The 26185-nt window shown below is 50.3% G+C and overlaps 4 protein-coding genes across 4 annotated transcripts; 2 read left to right on the forward strand and 2 right to left on the reverse strand.

Moving 5' to 3' along the window:
- Positions 1–512: 512 nt before the first annotated feature.
- LOC117861454 (phospho-2-dehydro-3-deoxyheptonate aldolase 1, chloroplastic) lies at positions 513–3484 on the reverse strand. Its single transcript, XM_034745021.2, has 5 exons — positions 2987–3484; positions 2373–2650; positions 1829–2105; positions 1467–1712; positions 513–936 (listed from the first exon to the last, which is right to left on the reverse strand). The coding sequence occupies exons 1-5, from the start codon at positions 3416–3418 to the stop codon at positions 649–651; spliced, it is 1521 nt and encodes a 506-aa protein (XP_034600912.1). The 5' UTR covers positions 3419–3484; the 3' UTR covers positions 513–648.
- Positions 3485–9782: 6298 nt separating this feature from the next.
- Positions 9783–11350, forward strand: LOC117860819 (uncharacterized). The gene has a single exon (XM_034744200.2). The coding sequence runs from the start codon at positions 10122–10124 to the stop codon at positions 11118–11120; it is 999 nt and encodes a 332-aa protein (XP_034600091.1). The 5' UTR covers positions 9783–10121; the 3' UTR covers positions 11121–11350.
- Positions 11351–12340: 990 nt separating this feature from the next.
- On the forward strand, positions 12341–15920 carry LOC117860820 (uncharacterized). Its single transcript, XM_034744201.2, has 4 exons — positions 12341–12544; positions 12632–13056; positions 14337–14447; positions 15363–15920. Exons 1-4 carry the CDS (start codon positions 12379–12381, stop codon positions 15549–15551), a joined length of 891 nt encoding a protein of 296 aa, XP_034600092.1. The 5' UTR covers positions 12341–12378; the 3' UTR covers positions 15552–15920.
- A 3313-nt stretch (positions 15921–19233) lies between these two features.
- Positions 19234–20548, reverse strand: LOC117859900 (protein EXORDIUM-like 2). The gene has a single exon (XM_034743096.2). The coding sequence runs from the start codon at positions 20472–20474 to the stop codon at positions 19482–19484; it is 993 nt and encodes a 330-aa protein (XP_034598987.1). The 5' UTR covers positions 20475–20548; the 3' UTR covers positions 19234–19481.
- Between the last annotated feature and the right edge of the window lie 5637 nt (positions 20549–26185).

The raw sequence follows: 26185 nt of genomic DNA on the forward strand, positions 1-26185 counted from the left end.
GTGCCAGGCCTCGATGTCCATCTACCATGGAACTGCCCTCGGTGGCGTGGTAACTTCCCTCTGGTCTCCAGCACCAATTCAACCACACAAAAGAGATGGTTTTTGAAGCCGTGATCGATGGTTCATCGCCAGAAGAGGAAGTGAGCGAGATTCTAGCGCGGGATTGCTGTGCGTGTGGAAGGAAAGGGCGACTGCTAGGACGAAGAGCTTCCAAAACCAGGGATGTCAATCACGGCAGGCGCGCGACACGGCTGGTAAGCGCCTAGCCGCGGCGCAAAAAAACACCGAGAATTGGCAGAAACATTTTAGAATCATCTTCATCTATCTCCCTTCTATCTACCCCTCCTCTACCTGTGCAGTGGGCCTTATGTGAGGGGTATGGGTGGCTGATTCTGGGTGAGAATTGGTCTCAATTTCAACTTCAGCAAGTGCATAAACCAACTAGATAGATTCAGTGCATAGTGCAATTTTCGAGGGGGAAATTTAGAATTACTGCTTTATGAGTAGAACGGTTGAAGGTAACTTGCATCTTATTTATATGACAATGGAAATCAAAAGTTTATCTTGTTTACCAGTACATGACACAAAATTTGACAAAGCAACTAAAAGAAAACTGGAGGAGTGGTCCTTGACAATGATTATCACAGTTTACAGCCCCAATGATGGAATGGAACCCAGCTGGTTCCCGTTCAAATTCCATGAGGCAATCCTCCTTTTCCTCAAGCGCTCAGCGATGATGAATGCCATCTCCAGCGATTGCGAGGCATTGAGCCTTGGGTCGCAGTGTGTGTGGTAGCGTGAGGTCAGATCATCAAATGTCACTGTCCGTGATCCACCAATGCATTCTGTCACATTCTGTCCGGTCATCTCCAGATGCACGCCTCCTGGATAGCTCCCTTCTTGTTCGTGAACATCAAAGAATGCACGCACCTCAGCCTGGTTTGAACAAAGTAGCGATCAGAGTCAGTTCATTTATTGATTCTGCAGTATGGCGTCGGACACGTAGAATTTATTCAGTACTTCTACCAAGCACTGAGAGTGACTATGAGCTCAACCTTTTGTCCTAATCTTTGGCTGCTAACTGATAAGGATGGTAAAATGGACAATTGAAGAACCAAACCACTTCATCCAACCAATTTGTCAGCATAGTGGGGCTTGAATATTCAAAGGTCCATGAAAGAAGAATAGATAAAGACAAAGTTATCTATCAATCACTTTCAACTTTTTTCAAGCACTTATCATTTCAATAGGATATATGGATAGAGCCATGGAATTATTGTACTATTTACTCTAGAGACCGGAACAATTAGTATGGTCAAGCTATATTGCATGTCCCCACAAAGAGATAATGGACTACTCACTATTCACTCAACAGAATACAGAGAGGTGGTATAATTGAGCAATTATCCCATTAAATAGAATTGCAGACCTGATATTGAATTAGGATTGCAAGCAAAGAGAAGTACCAAAATTCTGTCGAAGGAGCGGGTTTTGAGTCCACAAGGGGCCTTCATGGTGTTCCCATGCATTGGGTCAGTGACCCATGTTACTATCTGGCCAGCCCCACGGACAGCACGTATCAGGTGAGGAAGTTTCACCCTCATGTTTTCAGGTCCCATTCTTGTGATGATGGTTATTCTCCCTGCCCTGTTTTCAGGATTCAAGATATCAATCAACCGCACAAGTTCTGCTGGGTCCATCTTGTCACTGACCTGTATTTCATCAGAAGTTGGGGTGAAATGTATTTCAGATAATGCTTTGAATTTTTTGCTTTTCAAATGCAGCATTCAAACAGGAGTTGCCGAGTGATTATTGGGCATTATATTACCTTGATACCAAGAGGGTTGGCAATGCCCCGAAGAAACTCCACATGGGCACCATCAAGTTGACGAGTACGCTCTCCAACCCATAGGAAGTGGGCAGAGCAGTCATAATAGAGGCCTGTGGTGGAGTCTTCACGAGTAAGCGCCTGCTCGTAAGGAAGAAGAAGGCACTCATGCGATGTCCAGAATTCTGTTGTTGTCATTATAGGGTGATCTAAAGTGAGTCCAGCAGCTGACATGAATCCCAAAGCCTCGTCAACTCGGTGGGCCAACTCCATGTACCTATTGAGCATTGTACAGAAGTAAACTAAGAATTGGCAGAATTGAATAACATGGAGTGTAAAGTGTGTTGCAGTCACTTCAAGCAAATCAAAAGATCCCTAAATTCAGCAAACATTTCCATTTTTTGTGTAAATAAATTGCCAATAACTCAGACCATCAAATGAACTAAAAAATGCAGATATCTTTGCATGAATTGTGGTTATAATTAAATAATTGCATGAATCAACGGGAATGGAGGCTAATCATCGTCAATTCGAGGTAACCCACCTATCGCCCTGTTCACAATTCTGGGTGAAGTCAAGGTTCCACTGTGTTACCCTCTGCATTGCAGCATAACCTCCAGTAGCGAATGCCCGCAACAAATTCAGTGTAGCTGCAGATTGTGAGTACGCCCTTATCAGGCGGTGTGGATCTGGCAATCTTGACTTCTCATCGAATGTGTCCCCATTTATATTGTCCCCTCTATAGCTTGGCAGCTTCACTCCATCCCGTTCCTCAATACCATCTGATCTTGGCTTTGCAAACTGGCCTGCCATTCTTCCCACCTAAACATCCATGCATACAGTAAATAACACAATTATATGGAGCACAATTTAGGAATACATCCAACACTGTTCCTTGTCCAACTATGTTCCTCATATCAACAACAAAATCCATACCAAACATTTGAAAAATATTGTTCTATTTAAATTTAACAGATATATCATAGGAAACCGTCCTTCCATCAATCCTACCCCCATTTTTCTGACAAACATATAACTACTCAGAAAATACGTCATACTTCCGACTAGAAAAAAAAATTAGGATTGAATTTAAACTTAGAATCTCATGTGTCTAAATAATTCAATAAAAAACAGAAACAATTTGTGGCGATTATATACCTTGACGATAGGCATCTGTCCTCCGAACATGAGCACGACGGACATTTGCAGAAGGACCCGGAAGGTATCCCTGATGTTGTTGGCGTTGAACTCCTTGAAGCTCTCGGCGCAGTCGCCGCCCTGGAGGAGGAACGCCCGGCCCACGGCCGCCTCCGCGAGCCGCTCCTCGAGGGTGCGCGCCTCCCCGGCGAAGACGATGGGCGGGAACGCCTCCACCGTCCGCAGCACCTCATCCAGCTCCGCCTTGTCCGGGTACTCCGGCTGCTGTTGCGCCGGGCGTTCCCGCCAGCTCCCCACCGACCACCGGCTCGGGGGCCGAGGCGCCGCCCGCACGGCGCGGGCGCGGAGGAGCGCCCCGCGGGAGCGCGGCCGCCCCGGCGAGGGGAGGGCCGGGTTGGGCAGCAGCGCGGGGGTTGATGGCGCGAGTGGCATTTTGGGGAATAGGGCGGTAGGGTTTTTCGGCTGCGGATGGGGGTACGGCGGAAATGGGTGCTAGAGGAAGGTTCTCGCGGGAGCGGGAGGTGGGGGTTGAAGTACGCGCGATGCGTGTCCCGGTGCCATTTTCCGCTTGGGGATATCCAGTCGGCACAGTCGTATGGAATACGAAAGGTTTTTGTAGCACTTTTGCCTATTCGGTACCGTGGTCCATTCAAGAGTAATGTATATCCTCATCCTGTTCCTGGGGATATATGATGAATAACTGAGGATTGTTGGTCCTAATTTCGATCGATCATATAAAGTGAGATTGCAGTGACATGATATAATTGTTCATCAGTTGTGCTGGAAAAAAAATACAAAATATTATACCTTAATTTTATCCACTCATAGTCTCGTACATAGAAGCCCCACGTGAAGCATCTATAAGTTGGATTTTGTATAGATAGATACTTATTTTCTTAGTTCTATTTTAGTGTATTTTCTTATAGCACCACATGCTGCCTTTTATGATATTGACCAAGTGAATGGAGTTGAATCACAAATTATTGACATTTCATCATGGATTCTCTGATCTAGCAGTGAACACAATTTATTTCAGTTGTTGTAAGAAAAAGAGAAATAAGATTAAAAATGTTAATCTTGGTTCCGTGCATTCAATTCCATTTAAAAATTCTGATTGTATCTTTTTAGAGAAATTACATATACATCTCTAATCATATTCTTTATTTGGTACAAACATCGAAGAAAAAGTGATACCCACGTGCATCCCATTTAACAAATATAGAAAAATCAACAAATCTTAATCCTTTTATTTCAAACACAATTCATACTAAAACCCAGACTTGTTTAAAACTATATTCATCCTTATGAAAAGTGCTACCTATGTAATGCAAACATGTTTTATAAACACAGTTTTCGCATATGCCTTATCATGAATTTTAAGTCACAAGGTAAGTGAAAATGCAATTAAACCATAAGATATGTGATCGCGATTATGCAAAACGTTCTGCGACAACATGATTTACAACATTGTTTAACACGTGAGTTATCTCTCTCTCGAGTTACTGCTAAGTATACACAGCTTACCTTCTCTTTGATTATATACACACTGATTTCGTTGCCGCATCAATCTAGACCATGACAACATTTGAATGTACCCCATATTCTTTTTCACAACTGCTGAGCTTACTTTTTGCCTTCAACCCTCGACCAAAAGGGCTCCGGCTAACCTACACTGTGCAGAACTGTGCTGCGCTGTAGTGCGGAGCTAAAACGGACCTCGAGGTGCTACAGCTAACTGCGCGAGGGGAGGAGCCGACGAAGCTTAAAAAAAAATGGCTCCCTCGACTCAGGCTCCCGCTGCGCTACAGAGCCGGACTGAGCCGTCCAAACGAACCTTACGGGGGTGTTTGGCAGCCTATTCTACTGCAGCCTGGCCCACGAGCCAGCCCAGCCAAGTCCGTGGAGTGCAAAGATGATGATCGGAGAAAACGTATCCTATGGACTAGGCTCCACTTAGATTTTAATGGGTAGACCAGATAAACTTGTATGCGGGGAGGTTTGGTTCCACGGACTAAAGTTGGGAGGTTTAGTTCCACGGACTAAAGTTTAGTCCATATCACATTGAATATTTAGATAATAATTAGGAGTATTAAATATAGGCTAATTACAAAACCAATTGCACAAATGGAGGCTAATTCGCAAGATGAATCTATTAAGCCTAATTAATTTATGATTAACACATATTTACTGTAGCATCACATTATCAAATCATGAAGGCTTAATAGATTCATGTAGCGAATTAGCTGCCATCTATGCATTTGATTTTATAACTAGTCCTCTATCTAAACATGAACTACCTAGCCCGTGGCCCAAGCGTCAACTTCTTTCTCCCTACCGTCGCTTTGCCTTCCGATTCGCAAGGGAGCCCATCGCCGGAGGCTATGGCTGGGCGTGCAGCGACGCAGGAGGAGGCGACGGGCGGGCAGGCGAGCCCTGCCCCGGGGATTGGCGGAGGAGCGGGGGCCGGGAAACCTCGCCTCCCCAGTCCACGGTGGCCGGCCGCTGGAAACACGCGGCGGAGGAGCACGCGGCGCAGCAGGTGGAGCGCGGGGGCCATGAGAGGACGCCCTACGCACGGATTGAAGCTGCTCCCCATCCAATTCGAGTTCGTTGTTGTCAGATTGAGGCAAGGCTCACTGCAGCCAGGGCCGGTCCTAAGATTTGGGAGGCCCGGGACGAAAGTAAAATTTGGGGCCTTTTAATATAAACATTATACAAATATATATAAAATATTACCAATAAATAATTAAATGTATCTAAAAGCAATATTCATATCAAATTATTTATACATATTACCTTAAAAGTTTCTTCTAACATTCCTCGATGCAAAATCACTTATGATAGAGTTTATGTCAATCTCATCCAACAATTTCTTCTCGATGTATAATGTTGCCAAACCATTTAACCTCTCCTGAGTCATTGTTGACCTCAAATAGTTCCTCAATAACTTCAACTTTGAAAAGCTTCTTTCAGCCGATGCGACAGTCACAGGCACAGTAAATAAGAGTCGGTAAGTAATGGAGACATTAGGATAACAATCCACATCTCTGACATGCTCAAAAATCTCCATAGCAGACATTACGTTATCTGGCAAAGTGAATTTCATAATCTTCAATTCAGAAAGAAGATCATATACCTCAACATCAGATGAACCATCAAAAGAAAAGGTTTTTGCAAATTTAATGCAACATTCTTCAAGTTCATTATCATTTAATGACTTCAAAGTGCTTGAGCTCATCAAAAATCCAAATATATCTTTAAACACCATGAGTTCTTCAAATCTGTTCTTCAAAGAAGCGATTGCCATATCAACCAAAACAAAAAAATATTCAACTTCAAAAGTCTTCTCAACTTCAAGAATTTCTTCTTGGCAATTACTTTCATCAAATTGTTTCTTCCTCATAGCACGACGTTTTTCAGGAAATGATGCCTCCACACCCATGTCTGTTGCAATACCTTTGGCGATGATCAGACTAGAAGAAAACCCCTCATTTCTGTAATTCTCAAAGTATTGCATTATACCTTGTATTTGCTTCAAAGTAGAGTCAATGCACATGGCTGGTGATTGCAACTTCTTGCTCACTTTATTTTCAGCAAATAAAATATCATGCCGGATAACCATACCAAGTAGAAACTCAAAGCTGCCAAGTGCATCAAATAAATTTTTTGCATCACTTCTATCCTTAGGTTCAACATCAGAATCATGATGTAACTCAGACAAAGCATATCTTAACTCAGTAGCTTGATATCTTATTGCTGTAACACTTTTGATTCGACTCTCCCAACGAGTATTGGATAATGATTTCACAATTAGACTAGGAACATGTTTAAGTAAAACATTCCATCTTTTCGTAGAACCAGCAAATAACACATATATGCGTTGAACAATTCCAAAAAATGAAACAGCTTTCCCACTAGATTTTGCCATATCACAAAGAGTAAGATTTAGACTATGGCACGCACATGGCATATACAATGCTCTTGGATTGATATCAAGTAACCGTGTTTTTACCCCTTTGTATTTTCCTTTCATATTAGAACCATTGTCATATCCTTGACCCCTTATGTCACTAATATTTAGGTCAAAGGACTCCATAGATTCAAGCAATACATTAAAAAGCCCCATACCAGATGTGTCATCCACCTTCAAGAACCCCAAAAAGTGCTCCTCAATTTTTATCTTGCCATCAGACAAATTAACACATCGAACTAATAAAGTCATTTGTTCTTGATGACTGACATCAGGGGTACAATCTAGGATAACAGAGAAATACTTGGCCTCTTTAACAACTTTTATGATATAACTTGTGATATCAGAAGCCAAAAGAGAGATCAACTCATTCTGAATTTTGTGACTAAGATAATGATAATGAATTTCTTTGTTCTGAATACGTCTAAGGTGGTCTTGCATTACCAAGTCAAATTCTGCAATCATCTCAACACAAGCTAAGAAATTACCATTACTATCATTATAAAGCTGCTCACTGCTTCCTCTGAAAGCCAAATTGCGTTTACCAAGAAATTTCACAATGGCTATTATTCTTAACAAAACTTGCCTCAACCGTTCTTTCTCCTTTGTGATTTGCTGCTGCAATTCTTTGTCAATTGTTTCCTTTTTCCGCAGTCTAGCTCTTGATTCATTCCAACTATTCATGTTACTAATATGCTCAACACTATTTTCATATTCTTTAAGCTTCTCACTGATATGCTTCCAATTTCTTAACCCATCACCTGCTAAGGAACTAGGACTCTTGCTAGTGCTAGACTTGAAGATTTTACAGCAGAAACAAAAAAATTTGTCAACATGCTTTGAATAAACTAACCATTTTCTATCATGTACCTCTCCATTGCTTAATTTTCTAGAATAATGAGCATATGAAAAATGTCTTGAGGCAGCATCTAGAGGAAATTTGATATTTTCTTCTCTTATAGGCCCTTTCTCGACTAATATGTCTCTTGCTTTATTATCAAGATTATCCCAATTTCTTGGATCATAAATATCTGAAGTGTAAATTGGTTCCTCATCAACACTAGCAGACTGTGCATGTGCACCTGATGCATTTACTGTGGTCTGAGAGTCACTTACATTGTTATCATCGACGTTGATGTTAACATTTTCTTCTTGATTCCCATTAGTTGGTTCATCCGCAACAACTATTGCCAACTCATCTGGGTTCGTCGAGGCGCCCGTATTACTCTTAGGGTCATGATAACTCTTGCAAAATTTATCCATAGCTCCTCTCTGTGATTCTATCAACTTATCCACACGTCTTTTCCTTTTCCTTTTCTCGCAGCCTGATTCATATTTTCTAGACGACATGATATCCCACAGTGCTGAAATTATTATAAATACACAATAGTTATAAATTGGTTAATATTAAATAACTTGTGATAGTGAATTAATAATTAATGGTATGGAGAATTGGAAAATTGACAATCAAGCAGCCTACCTAGTTGCTGTCGCAGTTGAATAGGAACAACATGATCTCGTTTCTCGTCGAGCGAGGTTAAACAGAAGTACAGAACCAGAACAAAACCCTCACGAGACACAGCTGACAGCTCTGGAGGGGATCACGGCCACGCGCGGGAGTGCGACCGCCGGTGCATGCGCGATGCACGGCAGTAGGCGCGCAGCACGCTAGCACGGCAGCAGGTTGCAGTCTTTCGGCGGCGGGCGACGCTAGGGCCTACGGGGTGACGGGGCGTGTGCGCAGGCCTGCGTGTGCGATGGCCGATGGGGCCTGTGCGCCTGCCTTTAATAATTAGGAATCGGAGTTGTGTCGTGTCTCGTTTTATCTTCTCCCTGCCTGGGCCTCCAATTGTGACCTGTCTCGCTGACTGCCTGGGGGTAGGGCCCTGGGATTTGGGGGCCCAGGGCAGCCGCCCCCCCTGCCCCCCAGGGCTGGCCCTGGCTGCAACGCAGGAGGTCACCGCTCACGGTGCCCCCATCGTGGCTGGCTACATCGGCGCCCCCGTCTCGGTGGGGACGAGGGCCGCGGATGCCGGCAGCCGACGGTGGGGACAAGGTCCTCGAGCACCGGCGGTGGGGACGGCGTCCTCCGCGCGCCTCTGCGCCCTGCTGCCGTGGCCTCCGACCACCTTCACTCGCCGCTGTGGCCTCCGTGCGCGTCTGGCTCTGCGAGATCTGCGAGCACGCGCCCGCTGCCGTCACGTACCGCGATGACGCCACCACTAGCCCGCCGCTCGCCGTCGTGGCCTCCGAGCGCCGCCGCAGCTCTCGCACGTCACTCGCCGCCGCTGCCTCCGTGCGTTGTGTGTTGGCGAGGAACAACTGACCGGGGTCACCACAGCGACGGTTTCGAGCCTGCATCGAATTCCACGCGATGCAAGCTGTAGGGCCTCTCAAACAAGTCAACTTGCACCAGCTGGGCCTAGCCCAACCTCCGTCCATACTGCCAAACGCCCTACCTCACCCAACCCAACCACGGGCCGGGCTCCAGAGTCGGCAACACGCACACGCCACGCCAGCCAAATTGCGTGCGCCATCAGCCAACTGAACTGACCCCGGTGAGCCGGTGACCCGCTCCGCCAGCGCCAGTTACCGGACCGCAGCCAAACCTACGCGCCCCGCCGGGCCGCCCCCGCCCCCCGGCCGCCGCCCAGCCTTTCCGCAACAAGTTGCGTGCCGCGGACGACTTGTTGCCCCTGGGATCACCACCAGCGAGCCACCCGGGCCAGTGGCCACCCCTCCCCCGCTCCGGGATCCCGGCCCCGCCCCGACCCGGGTCATCGAGACGTGACCGCAACGCGACCGCGACACAGCAGGAGGCCGCGGCGCTGGCGCTGGCGAGGCACAGCGGGCGGCGCCAGGGACCACGCGGCCGCGGCCGCCTCTAGGGCTAGCGAGCGGCAGCCACCACCGCGCGCCACCCCCCGCTCGCGTCCACGTGAGCCGCACCGCCACCACGGCACCACCACCACCACCACCACCACCACCTCACCCGGCCGCGGCCGATGGCCCAACCCCCACCCAGAAAACCCGAACCGCCCACCACCCATACCCCCACCTTATCCTCCTCCTCCACCGCCGCCGCCGCCTCCATCTATTGCGCCCAACAACTCCCCATCCGCCGCCCATCCCCAGATCTAGATCTGAACCTCCCGTGACTGCCGGATGATGGCCGCCGGGGCGCACGAGGACTCCGACGAGCCGCCGCGGCGGTCGGCGCTGAAGAAGAGCGCGCCGGCGCAGCCGTGGTCGGACCCGGAGACCCTGCACCTCATCGACGCCTACGACGAGCGCTGGACGGCTCTGGGCCGCGGCCAGCTCAAGGCGCAGCAGTGGGAGGAGGTGGCGGCGGACACCGCCGCGCGCTGCGCCGCCACGCCGGGCCTCGCCGTCCAGCGCAAGACGGGGACCCAGTGCCGCCACAAGCTCGAGAAGCTCCGCAAGCGCTACCGCACCGAGGCCGCCCGCCCCGTCACCTCGCTCTGGACCTTCTTCCGCCGCATGGATCAGCTCGAGCGCGGCCCCAACGCCGCCTCCTCCGCCTATCCGGCCGCGGGTGGCTCCCCGCCTGCCGCCGCCTCCGACGAGGAAGAAGAGGAGGAAGAAGACGAAGAGGAAAACCAGGAGGATGAGGAGGAGGAGGAAGAAGAGCTCATCCCCCGGAACAACAACACCAGGAGCATCAACGGCATCATCCGGGAATTCGGCAGCGGCCTCGCCCCGCGCCACCCGCAGCTGCAGCTCCAGCAGCAGCAGCCGCCGCCGCCGCCGCCTTCAATCACGCCGTCCACCGCACCTCCACGGAAGAGAGTGGCCTACGAGGCGTTCCAGGCTAAGGCCGCAGCCGCCGCCGCGGCTGCGGTTGCGGCTGACAAGGCCAAGGAAGAGGAGGTGGAGCTGGTCCGCCGCCGCCCCTCCGGGCCTGGGGGAGCCAGCGCCCAGCTCTCGGCGGTGCTGAGGGACTTCAGCGATGGGGTCATGCGGCTGGAGCGGCGGCGCATGGAGATGCAGTGGGAGATCGAGCGCGGGTGGCAGGAGACGGAGGCCCGCCACGCCCAGATGCTCCAGGACGCGCAGCGCCAGCTCCGCGACGCCATCGCCGCCGCCTGCTCCCTGCCGCCGAAGAAGGCCAGGAGGGACTACGGCAGCAGCGGAGACTCCTAGCAACTGATGGCCTTATGATCTGATGGTGATGGTAGGGATCCCAGCTGTTCCTCCCCTTGTTCAGGATTGTAGTCGTAGTTCGTATATGGTAGTACTGATTTGCAGTAGCATTTTTAACTATCTCTGTTATGCGCGTCCGTTATGGTGAATGACGATGCTTTTGGACGATAAAGGCTAGTGCAGTTGCTGATTTCTATCTAGTACATGCAGCTGTAGCTGTGATTGTGTGTTGCGATTTGTCTGTGCTTTGCTTCTGTTCTGTGGGAGATGACAAAGCTGCACAGGTGTTCGACATATCCTGAGCTGGAAAAGCACTGGTGTTCTTCTGTTAGGACTGGCACCTCCATCGTGTCAGTCTGATGATGGACATGTTTATCATGAGAGTTCTGCTTATATGCATGGAAAACTTCGATGTTCTACCAAATGCTTTGTGTGACAGAAGAACCCAACAACATTACCTCATTCCTGAGTGTGAGGAATGCTGTGCCTTGATGATACACCAGAGTACCAGAGGTCAGGGAATTTCAGAAGTTGTTTTGATAATCTGAGGCATTGTGAAGTTGTGATCAAATAAGGGCATGGTTGTGCACTTGTGCTCTTGTTGGTCATCCTAATTGACAAGGTCTTTGAGTAGGGGGTGGGGTTGTGGTTGCCTGTCTCGTAAATTATTCTTCACGTGTTTCATCAAAAAAAAAAAATCTTCACGTGGTAGGGTGACATGTCCACTCTCCAAGTCTCCAGTCGTTCAAGTTGAACCTTTTCTAGTTACTGAGCTGCTTAATCATTCACATAAAACCTCCGATGAATTGCTGATCTAGTCATCTACCTTGTGGAGCACAATAGTTCTCATATGTTTTCCTTCGTGTCGTCATCTAGCTTTTGTAACTGAGATTCTGCACAGCACATGCCGTACAACTCATTTTTTATACCGGACTCAAATTGCAGGACGTTGTTATAAGTGATCTAGGATGCTGTTCTAACTGAGATTCTGCACAACACATGCGGAGTCTAGCTGAAATCGATGCTCCTGTTTAATTTTTGTCGACAAGCATGCTGTTCTAAATTCTAATCGAGGCATTGGTGGCAAACTGGGCTGCGTTTGTATAATAAGGTTAGGATACAGGCCACGATCTGGGCCAAAATAAAAGCCCAACCAAAGCTGGCCCAGTCCAGCTTCTCCTCTCCAGGTCGTGGTCCTTTCCAACCGCACCGCTCGCGGCTCGCCTCGTCCCCACGAGTCCACGACATCATCACCCCCATGCTGCTGCCGCCGCATCCCAGTTCCCTCGCGCCGCTCCGCGCCAGCTCCTCCTCCTTCGGCGCGCACCTCCGCCTTCCCTTCCCGTCGTGTCCTTCCCCTGCGCCGCTCCTCTCACGGAGTCCGCTTCCCCGATGGCCTCCGCCGCTCCGCTCCCACGCCTCCGGTAACGCGCACGGCCACACAACTCCTCGGCTCTGACATTCACATACCCCACACTTCGATTCGAGCTAATCCCGTGCGCATTTCGCAGGCGCGCCCGTACGCCGCGGCGGCGTCTTCGGGCTGGACGCGCTTCTTTCGACCGCGGAGCTGCTCTGCCTCGCGCCGCCGGCAATCTGCTCGGTGGTCTGCGCCGCGCGCCTCGTCTTCTCGTCGGGTAGCGCCAGCGCCGGGCCGCCACCGTTAGCCGGCGGGAGGTTGCTGGTCCTGCAGTACGTGCTCTTAGTGGGCGCGGTGGCGATCGGGAGCCTGATACGGAGGAGGCAGTCAGAGCGGCTTCGCCCGGGGGGCGGTGCTAAAGATGGGATCAGGGCGGGATTGGTGGAGAGGGTGGAGAAGGTTGAGGAGAGTGTGAGGAGGATGGTGGCGGCCGTTGGTGTGCTGTCAAGGACCGTTGAGAAGCTCGGTGTCAGGTTTAGGGTGTTGCGGAGGACATTGAGGGATCCTATCAGTGAGGTATTGCTTAATTTGTCACAATAGCCACTTGCCTTAGAATTCGGTCTTCCATTAGATTTTGAGACAGCACAAAGTGTTAGTTAATGCTTGAAATTGGACGCAAATAAGTGAGATAACGAAATGAAGTGTTCCTGCTTGTTGAATTGATACTAACTAGTACTAAGCTAAATATTGATAGGATCAACTGTTTAATGGAAATTGTAGCTGCTTGAGTTTTTCCCCAAGGTTACATCTGTGCATTTCATAGGTTTATCTATTAAACAGCATATAAATGTTGGACAGCCTGGGTTGTTGTCTACTATTTCTGTAAACAGTACCAGGCTATTGTGCTGGGGTGGTAAAGGGCCCTCTAATTTAGCCTAGCAAATTTAAGGATCGGGCTCAATAAGGGCCGGTCCATAATATTATATGATTTTGAACTAAAAATAGGTAGGGCTGAGTTGGATTGTGAAGGAGGTATAAAGGGCCACGATCCATTACCACCCCTTTGTGCAACATGATATTGGCTGCAACCTTGCTAGATCAGTTATTGCTTGTCAAAGCATAGTGCTAACTGCTAAAGTTTCTTGTGATTCAGAATGCTGATGTACAGTCACATTCAACGTAAGTGGTGCCTTGGTCTATGTTGTATATCTATCTGATCATGTGCTGTGGTAGTAGGCATGTATATGTTTAGCTCCTTCAGTCCTTCCTGATAAATGTTGGATGTATATAAGCCTTTAAGAAAATAAGCACCTGAAATAGTTCATAGGTATGGTTGCTAAACAGCATGAAAATCACTACCTCCTGGTTGATTCTCTTTCTGGTTCCCTATAGTTATCATTTCGTGCAGCAAAATGCATCAGGATTAACCGTACTGGAGGTAACATGAAAGCATGGTTATATGTTCTGTGTATTTTTATTGGTGCAAATGGTAGTAGGTATTCATCTTCTATTTGGAGAACGCTGGAGTAGACAGCCATGAGACCAATGTTTGCTTCCTCAATATCATTAGCAGTTATCAATTTGCACAAATTGCTTGTCAAGAAAAAAGTTACAACATGGCACCTATCTCTGCTTCGTCAATATCATTAGTTGTTGCCAATATGCACACGTTGCTCTGTCAGGAAAGAAAACATGATCTCTTTGAGATATTAACAATCATTTGTTTCAGTCATATTTCTCTGTGACGTGCAAATCTTCTTGGGATGATTTGTGATTGATCCTGAATACATCATAGCATGCTCGCACTGCTATAATTGCCTCTGTATAGCTTCATCTACTATCCTTTTCTTCTGCAGACAGCAGCTTTAGCCCAGAAGAATTCTGAAGCCACCTGTATACTAGCTGCACAAGAAGTCCTTCTAGAAAAAGAAATTGGCGCAATTCAGAAGGTGCTATATGCAATGCAGGTGATGCTTCTTTGCAGCTTCATTTCTCAAAAGCTCAATTTCTTGAGTAATCTCTATTATAAAAGTTTGCTGAGATGTATATTATGGTTGTGCTGTGTATAGCACCTTAGTTGGTTATATATCATTGTATGATTGTATCTCATGTACATTCATATGGTTGGCATATACATACATACTTGCTGTGATAGAAATTAGAATATGATTTGAGAATTTGTTTTCTCCTCCTATTGTAACTCATGCACACATGTATATTATCAGGCAGTTCATGATAATACTACTGTGATATTGCCGGCATTTCAAAAATGAAACCCATCTTATTTGTTACCTGTTGCCAACTTATAGGAAATTGTTCAGTCTCAAAATGGCATGCCTAGACCCTTTTTTTTACACACTGTTAGCAAATAGCAGTCAATGTGCCTTCGGCCTAAGTTGTTCTGCGTACTCGAGGAAGTGTCATGAATCAACATGTTTATGTATGTTTTGTAAGTTTCTTATTATTAGTGGAGTTGAGATGTGTTTAATTGGCGTGTGTGCAACAAGTCTCGTAAGGAAATTGGGATCCTTTCATCCTTGTAGTTATGAAATTTTCTTGACTGGGCTCCCTTCAGAACAAAGTTAATGGGGATTTCTAGCATTTTCATTTGTACACATAAGAGTTTCTATGCTTATTTAGTTGCATCATTAGAATTTTTCCCCCTTCCAAGGAATGATATATCTTATCTTCAGGGCTAAAATCATTCACCCTGAACAATCATCATGCTCAATCAGTGGTTTTTGTTGTCTGCTAAAGACTCCTAGATAATTCAGTCTTTTTTCCTTACTGATACTGCAACGTAATGATTCCCATCCAATAAATAATTCCTATCATATTGATTCAGATGGCCTTTTACCTTTAGCTCTTTATCTATCCTGCAGGAACAACAGCAAAAGCAACTTGACCTGATCCTTGCAATTGGGGAAGCAAGCACGATACTAGATGGTGAACAAGACATGCTAGACCGGGACAGTGCTAGATCTTCCAGCGCTGATCCAGCTCCAGAGATAGAGAACAAACAGGCAAAAATAAGCTCGGGAGCTGTTACATGTGGCAACAACAAACCCTGATTATCTCATCTGAAATGGAAACAAGAAGCATCCAGGATAGACCTTCGATTGTGTTTTACCCGACATTGTGAAACGCGGATGGTTACAGCACCACGGCATAAATGATAATGCTTTGCAGCGTTTGGATAGCATAGCACTCGCAAATACAGGCCAGAAAACTAATGCTTAGCATGGGATTTGTACAGGGCAAGTTGGTTTAGTCACAAGATTCCGTAAAAATCTGTTTGGTGACCTAATGTTTCATTTGGTCATTGATCCCGACCGAATGTTACGGCTTTGTACTAACTACATCCGGGTCATTGATGACATCCAAATGCTGATTGATACGGACATCGTCGATCAAGGACTAGTTTGGTTTGGTCGTGTAAATGTGTATGATGTGCAATAATTCATGGTTGTCGGTGTTTGCTTTTCAAGCATTGACGCCTGTACCGATGTACACAATTCGTTGCCTGGTCTTCGTTTCCATTTCGTTTCGGTCGATGAACAATCAGTTTGGTCTCGTCCTGAACTGGAGCGAGGAGCGAGATTGGAGCTATCGCCCATTTGACCAACACTGCAACAAAGATGACCGTGCTATCGCCAAAGTGCGCAGACCCTCCCCTTACAAAACATCTAGCGAGCTCGTGCTCTGTTACGAACACATCCTGAACAGTTTTTGTGCACATGAAAGTGGGGAAATGATTACTAACACTACGGTGATGACACTGCCATTGTCAATTTGGCACACTTTAAAGGTGGCCACAGGCTTTGGGTTTCTTTCATCACGTGATTCCAGTAACTTTATACATGTGCTCAAGCATTTCAGTTTCAGGTCTACAACCAATTCGTCGTCCTCATGCAGTCTTGTACGTAGATCGGTAGATGGACATGGGAATTACAGCCCGTTTAAGAGCCTGTACTTCAGCAGAGCAACGACAGGCTTGCGATGCCCTACGTCAGTACACATCCGACGCCTGCGAGGTTTCTTTATGTGCAATTGAATTCGAGTACTGGATCGGCAGCTGCTGGCTGGACTGCTGGAGACTGGAGCTTGGATTACTACCGGTGCCGGGTGCCTTGCCCATGCTGTTCTCCTCCTGCCTTTGACAGCGCCTGTTCAAGGAAATTCATGGCCGGCCGGACGGTACGCGGGCAGGCACACTCATTCGTGGGTCTCCGTTTCAGCAAGCGCTCGATCGCAATGATGCGTGCGTGGCTCTGGACGACCGGGTTCATTACCACTGCGACGTCACTGGCGTTCACTGTTGCATTAACTGGCATTCAACACATGCTGAGATCTGTCTGTGCGTAGTATGCTTAGATCGGTACGGCGCACCATCGTCACTCTCATGTCACGGGGTACAGTGTACTGCGCCTTTGTCAACAATTGATGACGAAGAATCCCATACCATGCATTTGATGCTTGCAACCACCCTCCAGCTTTGGAGTGGTAGTAACAATCTATCGAGTCCTCTCCGCTGATCCTGATAAGATCGTCAGTACGCCCTCCGTCATGACTATGCACCGTAGTACATGCATCTTTGCCAGTGATGGCAAAGAAATGCTATGCACAGCATAGAGCATACCGTGTCAACGTGACAATGTGTCATTGATGCCTGCAGCGGGTACCCTGACGATGGAGTACCAATTTGTCAATTTCATGCCTGATCCGGCAAGGTTTATCCGAGGTAGTAGGGTGTTAGGATTTGCGAGAAACCACAGTGATCTCAAACAGTAAGATGAATCATCATCACACAGCTGGCTTGGAAGACGACAATGGTCCATATCTCCATGATCGCCTTTTGCGTAGCAAGATTGGTGGTAGGGCTGCAAAGACGGAGCCGGTCCACGCCCTAGGCAGCCCATAGACTCGTGTTGTGGTACAACAGTGACCAGTCCGGCAGGTTAGGCAAAGGCGCAAAGCAAAGCGCCTCAGGGTGCAGTGGGGGGACAAGGCTGCCGTCGCGAACGCCGCAGCGCTCGTCTCCATCCGTCATCTGCCACAGAAAAGCGCACGCATGGGCCATGGTGTCCCGTGATCCCGTCCCTCGCTCACAGCCGCAGCCCAGCCAGCCAGGGGCGTCGTGATCAGGGCGCGGGGCGCCGGGTGGGCGGGCGAGCAGGCAGGCAGAGCGCAGGGCAGGCAGCGGGTCGTGGAATACAACTGGCTCTGCGCCAGCGCCAATGCGCCATGGATGGATGGGTGCCCCACTCCCGCTTGATCGGCCATTGGTTCTCCAGAGTTTTCCTGCAGCAGTGGCGAGAAAGAAACCGAGCCCCGGTTCACATGCGCGTATGCAGCTGCCTGGTGCGTTGGTGCCCTGGCTGCCTGCCCATCCGCCGATGTGGAGGATGATGGGGGTGGGGTGGGGGCCGGCCGGCCGCGGGGCCGCGGGTGACGAGTGACGACGGCAGTTTTCCTTCCCGGGTGGCGCGCTGGGGTTTCGAGGCGGCCTCGGGGTCCGAGCCGCGTGTGTCCGCGGGGCCGGACCGTGCGTCGTGGTACTACGGCTGCTGTACTGCTCGCCTAGCGTCTAGCGAGGATGACCCTCGGCCGTCGCAATCGGTGTACCCGCCGCACGCGTCAGGATAATCTCCCGTGCCACTGTTCGGCCAGTGTGTGGCAGTGTGCCCCGTGGTCAATGTCAAAGTGGCGATGCATGTGGCGTGGTTTTGAGCACGGGTACGGCGGCCATCCATCACACTGCTCCATCCACGGAAATGAGCAGGCGTGGCGATGTGCGTGGTTGGGTGCCCGACTGCCCGTGACGCCTCGCCCGGAACGGAACCTGCTTGCCCTCGCTTATACGGGTCCGGGACATCCATGATTGAGCACGAGGCTTGGAAGGACGGGAAGTACTGTACCAGGCCACTCGGACCTGTACCTTTTTTCGCGTTGCGAAAAGCGGGCGTTGGATTTTACTTTTACTGCTACTGCATTGCCATTCTTTATTTCTTTTACAGCCTTTTTTCAAACCCAAACGATTCTCGAGCTGCAACGCGACAAAAGCCATGACGCCCTGCCCAACGCCATGCCGCGCGAGCAGCAGCGGAGCCTTGCGAGGCAAGATTCCTGAAACTTAATAATACAGTACTACTATACCGGTTACAGCAGGGTGGTGGGACTGCTCGCTGCCCCCACAGGCCCACACGCAGGGACACTGAGACACGCCTCGCTCGCTGTGCTCGACGCTCCTGCCTGTGTGGTTGTGTGTGTGTGTAGGCAGCGAAATGATGGAGGCTCTCGCTCGGATCGGGTCGCGTCGGATGGGCCAAGTCCGTGCAGCGACGGGACGCCCTCCGTACGCCTCAAGCTTCTCGGGGTCAGCACGCCGCAGCGGGGCACGGGCACGGGCACGGGCCGTACCGAACCCTGCGCTCGCTGCCTCGCTGCGCCCACACGCACAGGCACAGTGAAAGATGCGCGGCAGAGGGCAGGGCGACGCCTGCCTCCTGGATTCCTGTCCTTGCCATGGCCTTTCCGCCCTTTCCCGTGCTCCGCACGCCGAGCAAATCATCAATGGGAGCGCTGTGGGCGCTGGGCCAGCGAGCGAACTGTTCACAGCAAGGCTCTGCTCGCTCCCGATTGGGTTCGGCCTCTGCTCTTGCACGATGAAACAGTGACGGGAGTTTCGGGTGGTTCCATCTTGACGCATCCAAACATCATGCAATCAAACAAAAGCCACCACGCACGATGCCATGGATTAACCTGTTTGATTGCTGATCAACACTACATAATGCCGCCGCCACCTTTTTCCAACATTTTTTTGGATTTCATTTCAAGTTCCAACCACGAAATATTCACAAGAACAAGAACAATGACAGACCAGATCACGAGAAACCACAGGCCACCACCGAGTCCTCCCACTCCCAGCTCCACAACCTTCGATCACTACACCGAGCCACACATTTTGCTCGACCTCGTACGCCGATCCTAGTGTACGCCTGCTACACGAGGGTGGAGCACTGCGAGGTCGTGGGGTCCCACATGGCTGGGAGCAGGAACCGGCGCCCGGCGACCCCGACGGCGTTGTAGCTGGCGCCCGTGGCGGCGTCCACCGGCAGCTGCCCGGGGTACCCCGGGTAGGCGCCCGCGCCGAACACGCCCGTGCACGCCGTCACGGCCTCCAGCGGCGCCTCCACGGGGCCCTGGAAGAAGCCGCCGCCGTACGGGTTGGTCACGGCGCCGGCCAGCAGCGTCGCGAGGTTGATCACCACGCCGTCCATCCCGACGTCCGCGTTCGGCGACACCAGCGGCGGCGCCTGCGGGCCGTACGCCGGCTGGTGGAATGGCCACGCGCACTCCCCGGGGCACTGGTCCGCCGAGTTCCCCACCCACACGTACGCGAACCGGCCGCGCCCGCGCGTGGGGGTCGAAGCGGCGGTCGCGGCACCGGCACCGTGGGCTCCGGCCGGCGCGGCAGCGGCGGACGAGGTGGCCGACGCGTGGAGGCCGCAGTGGGAGAGGCAGAACCCGTCGACGAGGACGTCGGGCGCCGTGACCACGACGGCAACGGAGCCGCGGTGCGGGGAGAGGCGCGCGGCGAGGGCGGCCAGCGAGGCCTCCGAGAGCCGGCGGCCGAGGGAGAGCGACGCGTCGAGCACCTGGCGGCCGAGCGTGAGCCGCGCTGCGCCCGGGTGGTACCGCGCCGTGGTGGCCCACCACGCCGCCACGGAGGGCGGCGACGGCGCGGTCACGGGCGCCGAGAGGGAGAGGAGGAAGTCGGCCACGACGGCGCGCTGCGCCGGGGTGAAGCGCCCGTACCAGAACAGGTTCACGGAGTAGTTTCCGGTGAGCAGCTGGCCGTGGTGGTTGGTGAGCGCCACGGGCGTCTGGCTGACGAGGAACAGCTGCCTCGGCGTGGCCGCGCCGGCGCCGGCGACCGCGGCGAGGAGGATGAGGAGGAGGGCGAGGCAGTGGTGGCGGAGCTCGTGGGCCATGGCTGTCAGCCGGAGCGGGCTAGTGAGATTTTCGTGAGGTGGTAGGCTCGGGGGCTGAGCGGCGCAAGGGACAGTGAGCGAGGTTTTATAGGGGTTTTGTGGCGGAAGGAAGGAGGGACTAGGGAGGTAGGGATAGGCATGGTCCACTGGGCCCGGGCGCGACTTTTCATTTTTCGCTTTGTTTCAGAAGAAATCATATGTCCTTGCTTTCCTATGGGGACGAGCGGCCATGTCACCGTGTGTGTGTGTATGGAGAGAGGAGGGAGGGAGGCGCAGCATATTTTTTGAAAGTGAGTGGGCTCGGGGTACGGGGAAGTGGACCACCGTGTACGGGTGGTGGGGCCCGCGCGTCAGGTTAAGGCTGGGAGGGAACTGTGGAGAAGGGTTCCTTCCGTGGCAACTGGCAAGGGACGGAAAGTGAATGCCACGATTCCACTCATGAGTCATGACGATGGATGACCAGGCAAGGCCTGCTCAGTGCTCAGTGGCGCGCCTACAAATAATTGCGCAAGCTGCTGACTGCGCAGCTCATCGTGCATTCGTGCTGTATTTTTCCTGTTCGCTTGTGTACTTCTTTGAAGCGGCTTCGGCTAACGCTGCAGGCCCAAGCAGCTGTAGCGCTGCAGCCCAGCCATTTCGATCAGCTGCAACCGAGCCCAAGCAGCCCAGCTACAGGCCCAAGCTTCACCACCTCGTTGCTATCGGATCTTCCCGTTATGTTGTTTTACTTTGCAACATCGAATTTTCTACACAACTTCGACCCTGTTGGTCCTCTAGCAAACCAACGATCATATGGCCACTCTCCACCAAGATTTCATGTGAGCCGTAGATTCTCCTTTGGCTACTCGTCACAAGCCAACATGCTCATCTCCAACCTCACGCACTACCAGCCAACCAAATATCTAGACCATGAATCCCGGGGATTTGGCTGAACCATATACGCCCAAGTCCCAAATCCCGAAGATGGGCAAAGACCATATGCCACGATGTATGGTTCTAGCAACTGAACCAACATGTGCTCAGTCCCTCCAGCAATATGATGAAACTAGTTTGTTATCTTCTGTTTGCTTAGGGAGGTTAGGACGTTAGGATTGTTGTTCACCAACATGATTTCGGAAGTGTGACAGTTAGGGGAGCGTGTCTACAACTGTAGTCAACATCTATCTGCAGTTTCTACTCTGTTATACAAGCGTGGCCAAATTTCTATTCATAAGCCCGCACTGCCCTTTTTCTGCTAGAACAGCGTGTACTGGTCACGCGTCTCACACAAGATTGTGTGCCGTGATTAGCTGACGGCTGCGATCACCAAATGCAATTCTGTTTCGCTGGTAAACCTTGGAGATCCATGGGTTCTAACTTCTAAACAGTAGGCATATGTTCCCGACTGCAACGCTGACCCTGAAAAATTGTCCGTATCCAAAATTTTTTTTGAACGAACGGCACGGATTGTGCCATTTCTATTAATATAGAAGATATTTACATTTTTTTTAAAAAACAAGGGAAAAGGAAAACTCGGCGCCAGCAAAGCGCCCGCCTATACTATGTATACCGTATAAGGCTATGCCCCCTCAAGTAATGCTGCCAAGTGTTTCGCGCCGGCACTCTTCCAGGTACGAGCTTCGTCCCTAATCTGCGATAGCAGAGCATGGGCAGGACGCTCAGTTCTTTGGAACGTTCTAGCGTTTCTTTCGAGCCACAACTGCCAGCAGACGAGCAGGAGGAGGGACCGCAGTTCTTTTTTGGAACTCCCCGCATGGCGCCCATGTGTGTCCACCACTCCTTGACAGTTGACGTGTGTGCCCACTGGTTCGGGTTGACTTAATTATAGGAGATCAAGGAGGCCACCATGGACCAAATCCGTCTGGAATACCGACAGTCAACGAGGATGTGGTGGGCTGTCTCAGGCCGACTCCTACATAAAGGGCAGACTTGATTTCTTGGCAAGTTTCGCGTAGCAAGTCGATCTGCCGTCCATACTCTGTTGCGAATTATTAGCCATGCAAACAATTTACACTTCGGCGGTGCCCACGGTTTCCAGATCAGTTGTTGGAGATTGTAGGATGTGGATCCCATAAATTGAGCACGGTAAGCCGATGCTGTCGAATAAAGGCCCGAGGGTGACAGCTTCCATGCTACCTGATCATCTGTGTCTTGTTGCAAATGAACTTCTTGAGCAAGAGTCCATATCTCCAAAAATTCCTGGAGGTGGCCCACTGTTAAGCACTCAAGCACATTCAGGTCCTTCACCCAATTGTGGTGTCGTATGGCTTCTTTTAGCATCCTATTCTTTTTCCTGGAAGCAGCAAAAATCTTAGGTGCAATGTTCTTAAGCTATCTTCCTTGTGCCCAAGCAGAGTGCCAGAAGGATGTGCGGGCGCCGTCCCCCAGTTGAATGGTCGTGCAAGCAGCAAACAACAGCTTATCCCTGTCTGAGCATGTGATGGGAATCCCCACCCAAACTTTGTCTGGGTCCTCTTTCTCCTGCCATAGCAACGCAGTCTAAGTGCTCTTGCGAAGAGGTGGAAATCAAGAATTCCTAGTCCGCCTAGTTCCAGTGGTCGGCCAACCGTTGGTCAATTCACCTTACACTTTCCGCCAGTCAGAACCTGATCCCCAGCCCAGAAGAAGCGCTTACGGATTCAAATTTAGGGCTTCAAGACTAGATCTGAGCAAAAATGTGGGCCATATCGGAAAAAAGCCCGAAATAATTCAGCAGGGCTTGGGCTGGGTCGGGCCGCCCGCTCTTTTCAGTTGGGAAACAATTCAAAAATAATCGGGCCGGGCTTGGACCGCCCAGATATTTTTGGGCCGGAAAATGCGAGCGGGCTCGAACTGGACCGGGCCAAATTTGCTCAGTATTTAAGACCTACCGAATACAAATCGATGTGGCTTGAGACTTCTGTTGGAGTACATGAAACGTAGCAAAAACCAGCTGAAAACAAAAATGCAGCACGCGCGAGATGGTCCGTAAGTACATAAATGACCATATTTTACTTTGCTCCTGAAACGGGGTGGATGCATGGAGGAACAGTCCTTGGAAAAACACATGCATGGATGGCGACGCCGACGCATGCTTGCCTCCAAAAATCATAGACATGTACATCACCGGAATTCGTGACCCGACGTCACGAATCTCCCGGAAGCACTAGGGTCCGGATTCCTAGCTCTACATTTTTCCATCCATGTGTGTCACGAGACACTGTTGTGCATCAACATAGCGTGGTGACAGGGAAACAAAAAGACCCATCAATCATTGCACAGCACCCGCTGTTGATGTGCGAAATGATGCTAATTCGGCCCGTTGCGGAAGTGTGATGGGATCGGTGGATGATGATGTCCAGCACATTAACGGGTGTTTGTATCCTAAGCCGTGTCACGTCAAATATTTGAAGGCTAATTACATCAAATATTTGAAGGCTAATTAGGAGATCAAATATGAGTTAATTATAAAACTAATTACATAGATGGAGGCTAAACAGCGAGACGAATCTATTAATCCTAATTAATCCATCATTAGTAAATGGTTACTGCAGCAGCACATTATCAAATCATGAACTAATTAGACTTAATAGATTCGTCTCGCCGTTCAACCTCCATCTGTGCAGTGGATTTTTGTAAATAGTCTATGTTTAATACTCCTAATTAGTACCTAAACATTTGATGTGACAGGGATTAAAGTTTAGTCTGGGGATCCAAACACCCCCTCGGTTAACCTTGGGGCTTGTTTGGATAGGCATGTAACCGACCAAATGCCTTGAGATTGGACCGCCCCCTGCGCCCCAATGCTCGCCTCCACCCTGCGCCCTAACGCTCGCCGCTAGCCACCTCCACCTGCCGCCGGCTAGCCCCACCCTCCTACCGCCGACTAGCCCTCGCGTTCCACCATCCCCGCCAGCCCGCCCCCGCCTCCCGCCATCCCCACCTGCGCACGCGCCGTTGCCGCCCTCTTGCCCGATCGCCCACGCCGTCGCGGCCCTCCGGGCTCCAACCCCCGGCATCCGCAGCATCGCCGCCCTCCGGCCTCCCCGCACCAGGGCGACGGCGTACTAGGGTGACGGCATCGTCCGCACCCCGCGCCAAGGGGCATGGTGGGGATTTTGGCCCCACAAAGGGGATGAAGCTGCGGGGAGCTAGTTTTTTAGGCTTCTCCTCCCTCAACTGGCTCCTCTCAGCGGGAATTGCGAGACTTTTTCGGAGAAGCCGTTTCATGTTCTCCCATTTGGTACGGCTTCGTGGGAAGCTGGTGAAGAAGCTGCTCAAGAACCTCTCTACCAAAGGGGACCTAAATTGCTCAAACAAATCCTCAGGACACCGAACCCGGTGGCAGCTTTGCTATAGCCGACATGGAAAGGCTGCAAGCTTAGTGCACGCTTTGGCGAGGATTACCGAGAGTTTCCCAAGGAAATCCCCTGTCCCCCAGTTTTCGCACGACGTGGGCGGTGTTCTCATGCCTGCGAATTGAGCAGAACAGCCGGAATGCAGAATTCCTTCGCGGAGCAACGTGTCGCGTCCTAGCCTTACCCGAATAAAAGTGACATTCTGCAGCTGTGTTTAAAGAATTACTACTCCACTGCACGACCGAGCTCGACCAAAGATCCGAGTTTTTGAAAGACTGCAGCGGGTTTTAAAAGGCGGAAGATGCTTGTCGCACTCGCACACGCTGCGGCCAGTCTGCTGAAAGATGGCATCAAAGCCAGTGTTATGTTCCGGCTCCAACTTCTTTTTTTCTTTAGCTCTTTTATATACTGATGAGCGTGCAATTCGAAGACAAAATGTACTGTGATGATAAAGTACGAAATTGACGGCCATTATTCTTCCGATAGCTAAACGTGCCCTTCGGATCACATAGGATTGATAGAATTAAATGTGAACTAATTAAAAATCTAATTGCACAATGGAGGCTAATTCGCGAGACGAATATATTAAGCCTAATTAATTCATAATTAGCACATATTTATTGTAGTATCACATGGGCTAATCATAGACTAATTAGGCTTAATAGATTCACTCGCGAATTAGTCCTCATTTATGCAATTAGTTTTATCATTAGATTATATTTAATACTCCTAATTAGTGTGCAAACATCCAATGTGACAGTAACTTTGGTCCAAACACCCCTAAATCGACCACGTATTGCTACCCTGTTCAGAGTCACCGAAAATTACTACTAGCACTGTACACACAAGGACGGACAACAACACGAAACCGAATGGATCATCACACAGGACCAGCAGAGCAGGCGCTGAACACTCACAAGAAGACTATAGAAGAGTAGAGATGGCTCGTCACAGATGAACCAGCAGCGGTCTAGCAGTTGCCCCGTCCCCGCGACGAGGCGGCGACGAGTGGATGCTAGCTGTTTGCCATTTGACGCCGATCAAGCAGGACCGCGTCCTTTGCCGGTGGCCGGAGGAAGAGTCCGGCGAGAAGAGAGGAGCTAACGTGAAGCACGCGGGGGTGCGGGACCCCGGACGCAGCGCCGGAAGGAATCATTAGGTTTTTGTGCAGCTCTGTGAGGAGTGGAGCAGGAGCACACAGCCATTTCAATGTGTGCGGCAAGATACGACACGTCGTGACGTCGATACCGCTACTGGCCTGCTTATTAGCTTCAGAAACACGTGGAAACAAAGAACATGATTGCAATGCCAGTCAGTCAAAAGGTCGCGATCGAATATGTAGGGGATGGGAATGAACAAGTGCTTCACCTTTGC

The sequence above is a fragment of the Setaria viridis genome, chromosome 6 (assembly GCF_005286985.2).
Source record: "Setaria viridis chromosome 6, Setaria_viridis_v4.0, whole genome shotgun sequence".
Classification (NCBI taxonomy): Eukaryota; Viridiplantae; Streptophyta; class Magnoliopsida; order Poales; family Poaceae; genus Setaria; species Setaria viridis.

Excerpts from the sequence above, each read along its gene's own strand:
- LOC117861454 (XM_034745021.2), bottom strand. The coding sequence starts at position 3,418 with ATGCCACTCGCGCCATCAACCCCCGCGCTGCTGCCCAACCCGGCCCTC. Across the intron at positions 2,651-2,986 it reads GACAGATGCCTATCGTCAAG|GTGGGAAGAATGGCAGGCCA; the intron begins GTATATAATCGC and ends ATGGATGTTTAG. Across the intron at positions 2,106-2,372 it reads AATTGTGAACAGGGCGATAG|GTACATGGAGTTGGCCCACC; the intron begins GTGGGTTACCTC and ends AATGCTCAATAG.
- LOC117860819 (XM_034744200.2), top strand. The coding sequence starts at position 10,122 with ATGATGGCCGCCGGGGCGCACGAGGACTCCGACGAGCCGCCGCGGCGG.
- LOC117860820 (XM_034744201.2), top strand. The coding sequence starts at position 12,379 with ATGCTGCTGCCGCCGCATCCCAGTTCCCTCGCGCCGCTCCGCGCCAGC. Across the intron at positions 12,545-12,631 it reads GCTCCGCTCCCACGCCTCCG|GCGCGCCCGTACGCCGCGGC; the intron begins GTAACGCGCACG and ends CGCATTTCGCAG. Across the intron at positions 14,448-15,362 it reads AGGTGCTATATGCAATGCAG|GAACAACAGCAAAAGCAACT; the intron begins GTGATGCTTCTT and ends TCTATCCTGCAG.
- LOC117859900 (XM_034743096.2), bottom strand. The coding sequence starts at position 20,474 with ATGGCCCACGAGCTCCGCCACCACTGCCTCGCCCTCCTCCTCATCCTC.